General features: G+C 42.3%; 1 protein-coding gene across 1 annotated transcript; it reads left to right on the forward strand.

The window, feature by feature from the left end:
* Positions 1 to 1397: 1397 nt before the first annotated feature.
* Positions 1398 to 14571, forward strand: LOC308107428 (uncharacterized protein; the record flags this gene model as incomplete). Its single annotated transcript, XM_080459748.1, has 5 exons — positions 1398 to 1541; positions 1658 to 1931; positions 2477 to 2671; positions 12286 to 12405; positions 14548 to 14571. The coding sequence occupies exons 2-5, from the start codon at positions 1665 to 1667 to the stop codon at positions 14569 to 14571; spliced, it is 606 nt and encodes a 201-aa protein (XP_080315874.1). The 5' UTR covers positions 1398 to 1541; positions 1658 to 1664.
* Between the last annotated feature and the right edge of the window lie 526 nt (positions 14572 to 15097).

The raw sequence follows: 15097 nt of genomic DNA on the forward strand, positions 1-15097 counted from the left end.
AGCTGTGGTTGTTTTTAAAGTGCTATAGACACCAAGTTCAGTTGAGTTGACGATGACTCAACATGCCCTAGTGGGGGACACTCTTGTTGCTCTTGGTGATAGAGATTATTTCTGAAGATGTGAAAGGCAAAACCATAATTTCCACAAGTTCTCTGGCATCAATTCTGAGGCTTGGATTTCATTTTGTGGCAGCAGGGAACAGTGGCAGCAGATGCAAAAGCCCTGGCAGCACAAAGCCCTCTGAGCAGCTCATGAGTGATCAGCAGGGTCATTAAGGACCAAAAATATCACAAATTTCACACACTTACCTAAATTGTAGGTAGTTTATGTTGATTAACTTCGGGAAAAGGCCGAAAAATAATAAGAAAATGAAACGGCCACCTGGGATAGTAACATTTGCGCCATACCAATAAGACAGGCACAAGAATTAAACTGCTGGAGGCGTCCACAATAACACGGTGTCTCGGGAGACGAACAAGTGCATTGTGGGATTTGTTGTCGGACGAGCTGCTGCTTAAAAAAGTACGTGTTTTATTTGTATAAATTGATATTACAATAGACTGGACTTCATAGGCTTCTGCGTGAATGTTAATCATCCTTCAATATATAAAACGAAAAACAGATCAAAAAGACAAAAGTGGAGAGAAAAAAAAAGTAATAACGAAATGTCATGACGTAACAACGTTCTAGATGTCTGTGAAACTTCCGCCTTTTAAACCAATCAGTGTCGCCTGTTTGGAGAGGCGTTGATACGTAAAACCTGATTGGTTCGTCTCAATAAAAGATATAATCAACTTCATACATTTTCTTTCTTTCTTTCTTTCTTTCTTTCTTTCTTTCTTTCTTTCTTTGAGCGGTAGGGAAGGTATGTACAAGCTGAAACCAACAGATGGCGGTAGTGCAAAGTCGCTGATGCCAAGTGTAGAAGAAGAAGAAGGGCAACAGTTATCAGGGACAAAGAGCAGTGGCAAACAATGTAGATTTGTGGTGTTAGTGCAGTTAATAACACTTGAATACACACACTAGTTAATTTAGTTTGTTCAAGTAAATCAATCATTAATATAGTTTGATATTTTTTACTGTTACCAAGAGAAACTCATTTTGAAATAATGACAACAAAGTGCTAATCTACCAAGATTTAGACAAGAAATAGACTCGTATATGTAATCTAATGTTAATGCAGAGGCTGTGAATTAATCTTCAACAGTTCAAAGTTGACTGAGCGATAGCCCCTATCAAGACTTAACACGTAAACCTTTATTAAATATTTCCAAATGTCAAAAGAACAATAATGATGATCAAAATAGTGTTTAGAGGAATCCGACTCTTTATTTTTTTCTTCTTTTTTCTTGATTCTCTCACAAGAATGCTCCTGTGATAAAAGGCAATCACACCAAAGCACATCCTGATCACCTGATTGTGAACATCATTCGAGGCAATGTGCTTTGTGGCGCCCAAGTCTGGATCCTGGGCAGACGGGCGGCGGTCTCTCAAATACCGTCCAACTTAATCGACGCTTTCACAGAAATCCAAGGATTTAGGTATGTGAGATGATCGACAGTGAGTGTGCATGTATAAGAAGGTGTTTGCACCTTCATTACTTTTGGTGTGTTTGTGGTAAACTAACATTTATTTTTTGTTGTTGATTTGTTTCCAGTGACGAGATGAAAGAGGCTTTCTTCTCTCAACGGACCGAACGTCCGGAGCTTAATCAGCAGATCGTGACGTACTTAAAGCGCCTGCCGGCCTTGGTCAGTCTTGCTCGGCACCCCTTCGTCTGCTGGATGGTGTTCACCGTGTTCAAGCGGGCCTTCCAGTTCCGGGACTTTGGGGAACATCGTCCCAGACTAACACCTTTTCATATCAACCTCATGATCGTCCAGATGAACCGGAGGCTGCAGTTCTATTATGGACAGAGCCAGAACCAGTTGGTATGTAAACCCGAGTTACGAGGAGAGTTCTTGCTTTCTTTATGTGGAATTAACATCTGCATAGAGTGTTTCTATTTTCTTATTCAATATGAAATATAAGAGCACACTGAATTAAACCTTAAGGATATTTTGATGCACATTTCAGTGCTCTCGAAATCACTTTACATTAAAGCAGCTCATAAATACAGTAAAAACAGTCAGGATACAATCAAGTACAATAACATGATCATGCCAGCTTCACATGTCTTCGCCTTGCAGCTGCATCTCTCGCGCCCTTTGTCCACATGTCCAAACAACCTCAACCTCTTAACCCTAAAAATGTCAACTGCTCAGTCTTAGCCAAGTGAATATTTCATAGCTTATTATTTTTAAGACACTCTGGGCGTGTTTGTGTTTCTCCCCCACTTTGCACTCGTCGACACGTCGGTATTAAAGAAGACAGCTCCGTGTGAAGTAGACTTGTCCTGGTCAAGTAAAGACAAATCATTGACGTCCGTCCACATGGTGACGCCACTGTTTTTATTTGCTGCTGTGTTTCCTCTCAGGACTGGTCAGCCGAGGACAAGAATCTGCTCCTGCAGATGGGGAAGCTGGCTCTAAAGATGCTGGAGGGAAACACTACTGTGTTCTCTGAAGATGAAGTGAAGCAGTACGGGTTGATTCCCAGCGAGGTGGCCGTGCTGTCTGGGATGTGTACCGAGCTGCCTGCTGCAGCGTCGGATGGACGGAGACAGTTTCAGGTAAAACGCCTCCTATTTGTCAACATCTTTATTGTCATTCTCCTGTTTTAGTAGTTTTTTTTTTACACTGCTACACTAACAAAGCTGAGTCGTAATATTATGGTTAGAAGAAACAAACTGTTTCTGTTTTATTATTGTACTTGAGTACATTTTCAGCTATTTGTACTGTACTTGCGTTTGTACTGTACTTGCAAATCATCTACCTTATAGTTAAGATAGATGATTTAGTTCCTGACGATGATAAGAGTCGAATCATGATCTCTGCCATTCCTGATGATTAAGCTGCTGTATCCACAGATGTAGTACAGCCGTAGAGGCCTCATAAAAAACTATTTAGTATTAAAAAGGATAGTAATTAATTTTCGATTTGTAGTTTTGTATTTGAGTACATTTAAGAACTTAAAAGTTGTATTACTTTTAGTGTACATGTTTTCAAATCTGAGCAAATGCTGCTTGACTCTTTTTCAAGCTGCCTTGGTCGATTGTGCTGACGTTGTGCTTTTGTGCTGCATTGTGCCTTTTTTGTCGTGCATGTAGACTTGGCTTTGGGTGTCTGGTCCACTGTGTCTCTACTGCGTGGAGCGCTTCTACCGCTACATCCGGAGCAGTGACCCTGTTACCATAGTGACTGCGTCATTGAGTTGCGCATGTTGAAGAAAAACTTCAATGCTCGGCCTGGACAGGTGAGAGGACACAGTCGAGTGCCTCTGTTCAGCTCGGTGCCATTTGCCTGTGTGCTCCATGCTCTGCTGTGAGTTCTATCAAAAAACAATCTCTTGCTTATAAATGACATATAATTTGTATATTTACCGACACCTTTTTTTTTTTTTTGCATACCCCTTCTGCTGTGCACAAAGTGACGGCTGGACGGGTTTCAGGTTGCAGAGGCTGTATTTCGTGTGGGTTTGCAGGGAGCTTCAGTCCTTCTACTGGTTTTCAGAGTTATTGATAGCTCTGCATCACAAGGTCAGTGAAGTCTAAATGTTATTATCTTCAAATCTTATTATACATTTGACCTCCTTCACTGCTCAGACAGGCAACATGGTGTCATAGAATTAACTTTGCAAGTCAAGTAAGGCTCAACTGTTTCACAATATCGGCAGATAATAAAATGTTGGTTAAATCCTTTGTAGCTCTTTATACATGCTGTATACTCCTAATAGGTTCAAAGAAACATGGGCAACAACAGTGGACCTTTCTTATCAACAACATATACTTCAGTCATTTAAAGCAGACATTTGTCAGCTGTCATAAACACTCAACGTTTATTTTTTGTGTTTCTCTTTTAGCTTTGGCAAGAAAATAGACCAGACTACTTCAATTTGAAACTGTACGTCAGTCAGACGGACAGCCTGCGAGTAAGCCTGACACGCACGCACGCACGCACGCACGCACACACACACACACACACACACTGTTGGCCATTTTGCGTTTGAAATCATTATTAATGATGATTCCTTTAATAGATGCAATGCCAGTCATACATTATGAACATTGTCCAACAGGGGGCAGTATTTTACAGCCAGACCACAGTCATGACTCAAGCCTTTAATAGTGTCTGCTGGCATCTCATCTCTCCCTATAATATAAAACATTTATTGTGTCCAGACTTGCCAGGAGTGACACCAGGAATTAAACCACTTCCAGGATTCTCTATAAATTAAGTTATATCATTGCTTTTTTTTGAGCAGCATTGGGTTTTAGTGTGAAAATTCTTTTGCATGTGGAAATATCCATTTATCTCTGACTCTAAAAAGACTGTTTATTATTCTTAATGTAATCATGCGATTGAATTAAACTGATCATTCTGTGAACAGATGTGCATTTTTCTTCCTTTGTTTATTTAAGATGTTATGATTATCAGGTGAAGCAAATATTAAAATCTTCACACGATATCAGTAACTCTCTTGATAGAATTAGTTGTGTTTCCTGTGTTCAATAGATTCACAGTGGGCGTTACAACTCTGGGCCTTTCCGTCAAACCGAGGCGGCCCGTTAAAAGTTTCAACTGTTTCTTTCAAAATCCTGTTTTTTTGAAAGATGAAAAGTTTGTTTGCTAAATAGGAGGCTGTGGAAAAAAAGTATTGGTGTTTTTTTTGATCTTTGAACATATGATATCTATGCAAATGGTTTTTCAATATGTATATACGGTATAGTTCTAGATATTGTTGGATAATTACAATGTTTGCACTCAACCCACCAGCTCCTCGTTAGTATAGTGGAGAGTATCCCCGCCTGTCACGCGGGAGACCGGGGTTCGATTCCCCGACGGGGAGAGGCAAACTTTTAAATAAACTAGTTTCCTGAATTTACGAGTAGCCGTGAATCATCACGTCTGTTGTAAATCAGCCACCCCTAAAAGAAGGTTAAAGGTCGACTCAGCTAAGCTGAACACATAACAGGAGCTTTAATCTCCTTACAGGGAAGTATGGACCTTGTGCTTATATGTTACATATTTCCCTCTGGTACCATTCTTTAGTGAAATAGCACAAACAACCCATACAATTTGTGGCCACAGTATTTTTTAGCTTCAGATAAAATACGAAGGACCTTAAGCCATTACAAGTGGAACGAAGGCGATCAGAAGCTTTGAACAGATGTAAATACCATTAAATGGAGAATCTGCTGTTGGGATGGATTTTATTCTCTTGTGAATAGAAAAAGGAGATCCGAGCCCCTGCTCTGATCTTGCAGCAGTATTGGTACTATTTTCACCACTTGACTTCATTTTCAGACCATATCTGAGGAGAGGTATCGCCCGCTCACATCAAGGCTGCTGGTTGGTCGACCCAGATGGAAGTTGCTTTTGGATGAAATAGGAAAGGCCAACCAACAGTAAGTAGTGGGGAGGGTATTCATTCAGTGTTTCATCACTGTTCTAAAACCTACTCATCTTCTCACATCCGTTTCTTTTCTTCCTGTGGTTTCAGTAAGCGTGTCGGGGTATTCTGCTGTGGACCAAAGGGCATTTCAAGGACTCTTCACAGACTGTGTAACGCAGCCCAACCCTCGGGGACTACCTTTGAATTCAATAAGGAGTCTTTCAGCTGATTGAAAAACATATATATATATTTTTTTTTTAAATTTCTACAATCTGTTAAAAACAAGCACTCTATGGATGGATTAGCATTCATGTTTATACACATTCTTGAATATGTAAGCAAACTGTTGGGTGTCAAATTACATCTAGGAAAAAGGCAAGAACCCCCCCCCCAACTTTATTTATATCTTGTATGAATCTCAACGACCAGAAGAGGCCCAGTGGGACAAACATGAAGGTGCTACATGTTGACCTTAAACCGGGAGCTTCAGAGGATTCACCTGCAGCATGAGAGAAACCAAAGAAACCAGCTCTGCTTCGTGTCTCCACCCAAAGATGCTTTGCTTTTCTCAAGTCGTTGCACCTTTTCCCTCGACGCCCCCCCCCCCCCCCCCCCCCCCCCCCCCCCCCATGGAGTAAATTTGTTTCCTTGTGTTGGAGTCTAACGTGAGAAATAGCCCCTCCTCAGCCTGGCGTTCCTCCACCCGAAAAAAAGACAATGTCACACAAGAGAGGAGTCGTCCTTCAGTGGGCCAAGACTTGTACGTCTCTCAGGGACTGATTATTAAAACACGTTCATAAAACAGTGGCCTGCCAAGTGCAATGTGCTTTAAATGAGCGTGAACCAAAACAACCATTGCTCAGTTAATCCTTATTGGATTCAAGACTGACACCCAACCACCTCTACCAACCAAAAGTCGAAACCAAACCCCCTCAACACCACCTATCAGCGACATGTTTTTCTTCACATTCAAAATAGTTGATTATCTTCTACTCTTCAAGAAATAAGTCAACACGTTCACTGTTTTTTGTTAAAAATACACTTAAATGTCTTTTTAGTTCAGTTTATGTTTGAAGGTGGAAAGTAAACTGATGTTTGTGTTTCAGGAGCCTTTAAAAATGGATGGGACGTCCATTCTCAGTAGATTTCATTGGTGTTTGTATGTGAAACTCATCAGGGTGAAAACATGGATATCTTGAAATGTATCTGAAATGTCAAACTTTTTCTTTTTTCTTTTTTTTTTAAAATTGGGTGAGAAAAACATTTTAGATGGACGTTTTACCTTGCTCCTCTCCGGGGGGCCTTGATTACAGAACATCCCGGCCGGGGGACTTGTTCCTTATCAGGATCTGGGCACATTTGCTTTCGTGAAACAATACACGCTGGTGCTCTTTCTGTTATAATTCTTAAGACCAAAACTAATTTAGGCCCCGTTTACTCGAACACCTTGAAAGCAGTGGCGGCTGGTGATAAACATTTTAGGTGGGGCTCTTCATTATGATTTATTTTCAGCCAATGTTAACTTCATTTAAATACGGTGCGTTTATAAACCATTTTACAACAATCTTGCATTTTCTGGACTGAGAGGGATCCCCGGTAATGAAACAATAAAGTTCTTTTAAACAGCTAGGGAACAGAGAGCACTTATTGATATGACTCTTTTATTACCAACCTTGTGAACAAATACAAGCAGAAGCTTCATTAGTCCCTTTTAGAAAATGAAGGTGTTTTGGGGCTGGTTTACTTGAAATGACAGTCTGAGTTTAGGAAAAAACAACGGGTATATCAGGTAGTATACTATCAAAGAACACATCGATTCATCTTTCAGAGCATTTACTGTAAGAACGGGCTCTATTGGCAGGAATAATTTTATCGCTACTGCAGCATTATTCGACATCTATCAGGTGTAATTGGTGAGCTTTTAGTCAAAATACACATGGAAACCCAACATTACCTTGATCTTGGCATTAGACACGTGCATACTGCTTCTCAGAAGACGCCAGAGCTCCTGCGTCAAACCAAGTGTTGTAGTATCATCAGCAGGGGACAAGTGAAGGCTGCAGTGACCTCAGTGACACTGCAGTGAGCACCAGTGACATTACTGTGTATTTTTTATTAGATTAATATTGAAGTGTCTGTCTCCGCTGCTGCAGCAGTTTGCAATCTGCAGACTTTCCCTGGTACACAGGTTACACAGCCGGCTGCTCAGAGACCAATCTTATCTCTGCTGCTCCAAAGAAACAATGGCTACTTTTGAGAAAAATTAGCTCGGGACACATTTTGTTCCTCATGGCGATGAGAAAGAGCCTTCGTTTGTGTGTTGACATTTTGTTACAGAGTTACTGATGCCAGAAGTGTGAATCTGTGAATATCTTGGCAACTTTACTGAAGGTCAGTGCAAATGAGAGCCTGCAGTATGTGCTCGCTGCTCCAGCATCTTTATCTCCCAGTAAAGCCTTTTTGGATGTAAACCCAAAGTGTGACACTCAATTCACATTTGGAAAAGTGATTGAGTAGAAAAATTGTTCCTTGAAATGAATTAGGGATTCTTTTTTTGAAGTGATGTAGTGAAACGTTTCCACCGCTCTTGTAGAAATGTATTTTTTTTTTCTATGTTGGATGTGTAGAGCGGGTCTGTTGTTTGCGAAGGCACCCCGTTCTCTGACGAGAGGACGTAACATTTGTGGGTTTAACCAGCGTCGGTCCTGAATTTGAGACTAAAAGTCTCTCTAGATTCAACTATTGTGTGTCTGGGTATGTTAGTTTGTTTGGTCGTATGTGTTGTTGACGCTTATTCAGGAAACTAGTTTATTTAAAAGTCTGCCTCTCCCCATCAGGGAATGGAACCCCAGTCTCTCGCGTGACAGGCGGGGATACTCTCCACTATACTAACGAGGAGCTGGCAGGAAGAGTGCAAACATTGTAATTATGCAACAATATCTAGAAATATACCGTATATACATATTGAAAAACCATTTGCTTAGATATCAAATGTTCAAAGATCAAAAAAAAACACCAATACTTATTTTCCACAGCCTCCTATTTAGCAAACAAGATTAAATCAGATGTAAAGTCATTTATTGCGAACAAAATGGCAGAATTTATAAAACTGGAAGTGATCGTTGAATTGGTTGAAGGCAAAAATACAATTACAAGTGACAGTGAGAATTCAGACTGAAGGGGTTTATTTTTATTTATCCATCATTGGATTGTCATTTATTTTATAAACAGGTCTACAAATCAGTTGCTACAGTTGATGGTAGTCATGGCAGCAGGCCCAAGGGGTGGGGCTTAACTCATTTTGACCCCGTGTGATGTCACACCGAGTCTTGAAGTTGGTAAAGGCCCTTTGTCCTATCACACTGAGCTTTCAAGTTGGTAAAAGTGCTTTGTGGTGTCATACTGAGCTTTGAAGAATCACCAAACAGAGTTCACTGTCCCAGCTGGCTCTTCACTCAGGTGTTTACCTCGGAGATACCAGTCCAGGAACCTTTTCAATGAGAACTGAGCCTTTTTTTGATCTGCCACTGAACCTTTTTCACGAGCGTTTTGACGGGAGAAGTGAGTATATTGATTGTTTTGTTGCTAAAAGAAGTGAAGGTGAAGCCGCTGATGGAGTTAATATTGAGAACGTATATCAGTTTAGGTCTTTGGGAATCATATTCAGTCTGTGTGGGTTTTGAACTTCAGACACGAGGAGGCGCTGTTTGACGCAGAAGCACAACTACTTCAACTTCTTTAGCATTACACTTTAGCTTTCTTCAGCACCGGCTTTGTATTTTCTTAAGGAAATCCTAAACTTCTTTGTGATCTTGACATTTCTTTTTGTTTGATTTCTGCCCAGTGAATCCACAAACGACGACGATGACGGCGCCAATGAGTCCTGCGTTCATCGTCCCACAGGGTCCCGTGTTTTACGGCCCACAGGGTCCCGTGTACTACACCACACAGGGTCCCGTGTACTACATCCCACAGGGTCCCGTGTACTACACCACACAGGTTCCCGTGTACTACATCCAACAGGGTCCCGTGTATTACATCCCACAGGGTCCCGTGTACTACACCACACAGGTTCCCGTGTACTACATCCAACAGGGTCCCGTGTTTCACGACCCACAGGGTCATGTGCCCCCCATGCACCAGGCTCCATTTTACGACATCCCAGAGGTCAGTGCCTTCAATTCTTTGAATTTGAACTATTAGATTTAATTAATTACCTGGAACACTTCAAAACTGCTATATTAGGTCCGGTGCCGATCCAACCTGTCGATATTTCCCAATACATGAAGCCACGTCTGTGCTTTCCTGTTGCTGAAATGACTCTACAAGCGGTACTGATGGGTTGGCTGCGCTGCTCGCTGGCTGCAAACTGTGGACTGGATTTCCCGAAGGGAGGCGGGTCTCAATGAGACGTGGAGTAATGAGTCAGGAAATCCGTTCCACAGTTTGCAGCCAGCTGGCAGGCTGTGTCCTACTCCAATCAAAACTCCCTGAAAATAGTCCCAATTGCTTGTGGCGCCTTGCTAAAGCGTTTCCCCTGGGATTAATTGAGTAATTGTGAGGTTTTAAAGATATAACAAGTTTATTATGAGATGATGACATCACGCAGACACCCACATTGTCCAAATTGAACAAAAAAAGTTTGTAATGCTTCCTTTTCTGATCTTATACTAACCTCAAGTTGCCTTTTGGGAGAATACATGCATACATTCGTACATTTCATACTTGCCTGTAGAGAGGAGTTTATTAAAGCCTCATATAAAATCAACAGTAATGATAATAATATTATTAAAGCAAACAGAGTATCAGTATCGGCAGATATCCAAATTCAGGTATTGGGATCAGATCGGAAGTGAAAAAATACAGATAGATGGATTCCTAGGTCTCAGCAGAATCTAGACCAGTACTATTAATGTTCTGATACTTCAAGCTTCAACATTTACAACATTTTCTCTGACCGTTCTTGGCATTGTCTTGAGCTTTTCTATTTCTTTTCTTTCATTTTCTTCCACATTGATCCTCCATCCTCTGCCTGTTTCCTCCTGTCTTCTCCTCCATTGCTGTTCTCTCTATCTGACCACACCTCTTTGGACTCCTTGTTTCTGCTTTATCCTGCATTTTGGACTTGTTTATTTGTTTGTGTGCTTGCTTGCCTACATCTCGGTGCCTCATTTTCAGTTGTTTCTGTGTTGCTTGTTTTAATGGCCTCATCCTCATTATCCTCACATTTTCTACCTCAAATGGCAGGAACAGCTGAGCTTGAGCCCAGAGCTGCAGCTGCAGCCTCAGGATGAGGAGTGTCAGGATCTGGAGTGCCCTCAGCGCTTTGAGGAGCTCCAGATACCGGAGGAGATCCAGCTGGGGGAGGTGCTCCAGGAGATGGAGCAGCTTCAGCAGCTGGACGACCTTCAGACTCTGGAGTGCCCTCAGCGCTTGGAGGAGCTCCAGATACCGGAGGAGATCCAGCTGGGGGAGGTGCTCCAGGAGATGGAGCAGCTTCAGCAGCTGGACGACCTTCAGGCTCTGGAGTGCCCTCAGCGCTTGGAGGAGCTCCAGATGCCGGAGGAGATCCAGCTGGGGGAGGTGCTCCAGGAGATGGAGCAGCTTCAGCAGCTGGACGACCTTCAGGCTCTGGAGTGCCCTCAGCGCTTGGAGGAGCTCCAGATGCCGGAGGAGATCCAGCTGGGGGAGGTGCTCCAGGAGATGGAGCAGCTTCAGCAGCTGGACGACCTTCAGGCTCTGGAGTGCCCTCAGCGCTTGGAGGAGCTCCAGATTCCGGAGGAGATCCAGCTGGGGGAGGTGCTCCAGGAGATGGAGCAGCTTCAGCAGCTGGACGACCTTCAGGATCTGGAGTGCCCTCAGCGCTTGGAGGAGCTCCAGATGCCGGAGGAGATCCAGCTGGTGGAGGTGCTCCAGGAGATGGAGCAGCTTCAGCAGCTGGACGACCTTCAAGATTTGGAGGGGCTTGAGGAGCTGGAGGACCTTCAGGAGGTGGAGGTGTCTCAGCAGCTTGAGGTGCCTCAGGTTCCTCAGGAGCCAGAGAGGCCAGTTCTTGTGGAACCTCTGGCCTCTTTGGTTCTTGTGTCACCTCTGGCCCCTGTTCCACAAGAACTGGAGAGGCCAGAAGAGCCTCAGAGGCCAGAGAGGCCTCAGCACCGAGAGAGGACTTATTGGCTGGAAGACCCTCAGAAGCATGAGGAGCTTGAGGAGCCAAAGCTCAGCCGGGGGAGCCGGAGGACAAAGAACAATATTCTCAAGCTCTTCCAGTTGCTGGAGAAGCCAGAGGATTTCCAGAAACCGGAGGTCCTGGTACAGAGTCAGCAGCTGGAAGAGCCAAAGCCCGGCCGGAGGAGTAAGAGAAAGCAAAAGAAGAAGAATCCCAGCTGCCTGAGCAACTGGGACTGCTGGGAATCTTGATATCTCATGATATGAAGAGCAGACAGGTGAAGCCCACAGTCGAAATCCTCTTTAAGATTTATTATCCAGAATGACATCGGCACAACCAAAGTGTCTCAGGAAGCCTGCATACAGGCAGATTTCCTAGCTAGAAATACTTGGTAGTAACTGTAACAAGACATACGACCAAACAAACTAACATACCCAGAAACACAATAGTTGAATCTAGAGAGACTTTTAGGCTCAAATTCAGGACCGAAGCTGGATTTGGGGAAACACACTTTGAATACCTGTAATGTTGTTGGACCTCTGTCACCCTGTGTGAAATTGTTGAGGAGCTGTTCAATATTTGACCTTTAAAAAGTCAATTTCTCACCGTGTGGTTGTGTGTTCCAGGCCCCTTCTCAGACACCTTCGTGGAGTGGGAAAGAGCAGACTGCAGGGAGAGTCTCACAAGAACAAGCTGCGCCCGCCATAACATGGCGCCACAGAACATGGATATCCTGCAGGGGATGGGTCAGAGCAGACCTCGGAGTCCAGAGAGGTCGCCCCCCCCCCCCCCCCCCCCAAAAAAAGAATAAAAAACCTCCAACATAAACAACAACAAAAAAGAGTTACATTACTACTTGTGGTCATTAAAAATGTCATCTGTGGCAACTGGACAAGTCGGGGCCTGAGCAATCATAATTAGGGACCGAGCACGAAAGGCCAGGACCAAAGGTCGGTAAGAATGTTGTAGAGAGCTCAAACCAAAACTCAATTGTTCATCTCATCAAGACCTACAAATCACGCACTGATACCCCGGACCTAAATCCAACAGGAAGTCCGCAATATATAAAGATAATGAGGATGCAGCCATAACATTTGCAACACAGACAACCAGAAAGCGAGGCACAGAGATGTAAGCAAACATGCACACCAACAAATAAACAAACCCAACTATTTACGGCTCTGTCAGGTTTCCAAAATTATGATAATAATAATAATAATAATAGGTAGTAAATGCCTCACTTAGAATTTCTTTTAGCTATGAAGAAAATGGGAAGAATACAGTTAAATAAAGAAATGAAATAAAATATATTCTTCTCTCTGCTCCTCTCTTGAATGTTATTGACTAAAACAAGTTAAACATATTGATACATTACATTTAACATTACCAGCAGGTTGTAAAAAATAATAATCAGATTTTGTTATTTTACACAACAAATGTGATGTTTAAAATGAAAGCTTGCACAAGCAAACTGAATGAGGGTGTGTCAAATTATAATGTTACAGTGCTTGAAAGTGATGTGCAGTATTTGTATATGTTCTGTGAAAAATCAAAAAAGATTGTCTTTTTGAATAATCTATTTTCTATACGTTATCTTGAATAAAAAGATGATTTAAAAAAAGAAAGAAGAAAAGTGACGCTCAGTGGACCAAGCACTGCTGCTTCAGCGGGAAGGAACATTTCTTTGTCAATGTTTGTTTCATCCGGACAAAATAAATACGCGCACCATGGACTGTGTTGTGGATAGCAATGTGAAAGTCTCCAGAAAAAGTAAAGACGAGAAAAAAGTCCTGAAAAAACAAATTAAAGCCAGCCACACTTTGTTGAAGCATGAAGGAATCAGCACGACATCGCAGCCCACGAAGGTACAAGAAACACTGCCTTTATCAGCCGGAAATATCCGTCCGCTCGCTGTCGTTTATAGACACTGAGCGCAGGGAAGTCATCAATCTGAAGTTAAATCACAATTTAGGAAAGACGACATTCGGATAACATCATTGTCGTTATATTGTCTGACGATTGGGAGTTAATTTTCTGCCCTGGAGTGACTGACAGGTTGTGTTCCTAAAAACTGTACATGATGTTCCACACTGAACACAGAAATCCAAACTTACTGTTTCAGTAAATGTACAGTTTCTGTACAATATTTAACAGAGGTTCAAAAGTAAAGCAGTCCAAACATAAAATATCACAGTAGTTCACATTGTTAAGTATCATTCCATATGATCGATGTAGAGAAATACCCTAGAAGCCTTGCAGCGAAAGGCTCTACAAAGCATTGACTCGGGAGTATTGCGTCCGTACTATTGCATTTGTGGTTGTAATGTGACTAAACGTGGAAACATTCAAGGAGTACGAATACATTTCCAAGCCACTGTGCCTTTCACATTGTGATGAAATGTACCAGTAGTGCTGGCAACATCCTCAAACCATATGAATTAAAAATCTGAAGCTCCGCCTCCACCTGTCTGAGCCCATGAGCCCCTGGGGGGGAATTGTTGTGTCACAGTAGCAGATTGTAATTAATTGATTTAATTATATTCTGAAAAATCTTCTTTTTTTTAGGTTTGACTTACCAAAACTGTGTTACTGATCACACCATCCCCATCCCTTCTACTCTTGTGTTGCTTTTGCTCTCAAACTTTTACAATTTACAATGACAAAGCTGCGCCACAGAATTACACAACTCCTGATCACCACACACTCTATTAACGCAGTGTTTCAAGAAATCATCTGGAGGGGCGAGGTTCTCCTTCTCTATCGTCTAGGTGCTTTACGATCGTGCGACAATCTTCATTTTCTTCAGACTGACACGCTCCATTTGAGCAACTCCTGCAATCTTGGCTAACTCGTGCACATCCTGTACTTAAATGATTTGTTTTCCACAGTCAAATGACGAGTCTGACTTTTAAAAGTTGGGAGTCTTATTTGTTGAAAATTTTGTTTCGATTCACATTTGAGGTGGTTTTGATGAAACTCAAATGGATATATGTTTTAAGATGTGGCGGCTCAGTCTTTCAGATGACGACTCATCGTCCGGACGGCTTTATCCAATTCTGAGTTGCTGCAGCCAAGAGCCGAAACCAGCTAACTGTGGGTGAAGGCTGTGTATATCCTGGACTGTTTGCCAGTCCATCACAGGACATGGAAAGGCACAAACCACCATATGCACTTACACTTACCTGCAATTTTAGAGTGAATGGTTAACCTGATTTGCATGGTTTTGTACTGTGGGAGGCAACAAGAGGACCTGGGGAAAACAGAAGATGCAGCTTCTGCACAAAAATCCCATAAAGGAAAAGATTTCTCACTGTCATTCTTCACTTTGTTCTTTTCTGTTTTGTTTGTACGCCAGTATGTAATAGTCCCTGAAACATTGTTGTAATATTATTTTATGGTAGTACCAATAAAAGCTTACGCTTTTTTAAAACTTATTTA

Source organism: Lipophrys pholis (genome assembly GCF_963383615.2).
Source record: "Lipophrys pholis genome assembly, chromosome: 3".
In the NCBI taxonomy this organism is placed as follows: domain Eukaryota; kingdom Metazoa; phylum Chordata; class Actinopteri; order Blenniiformes; family Blenniidae; genus Lipophrys; species Lipophrys pholis.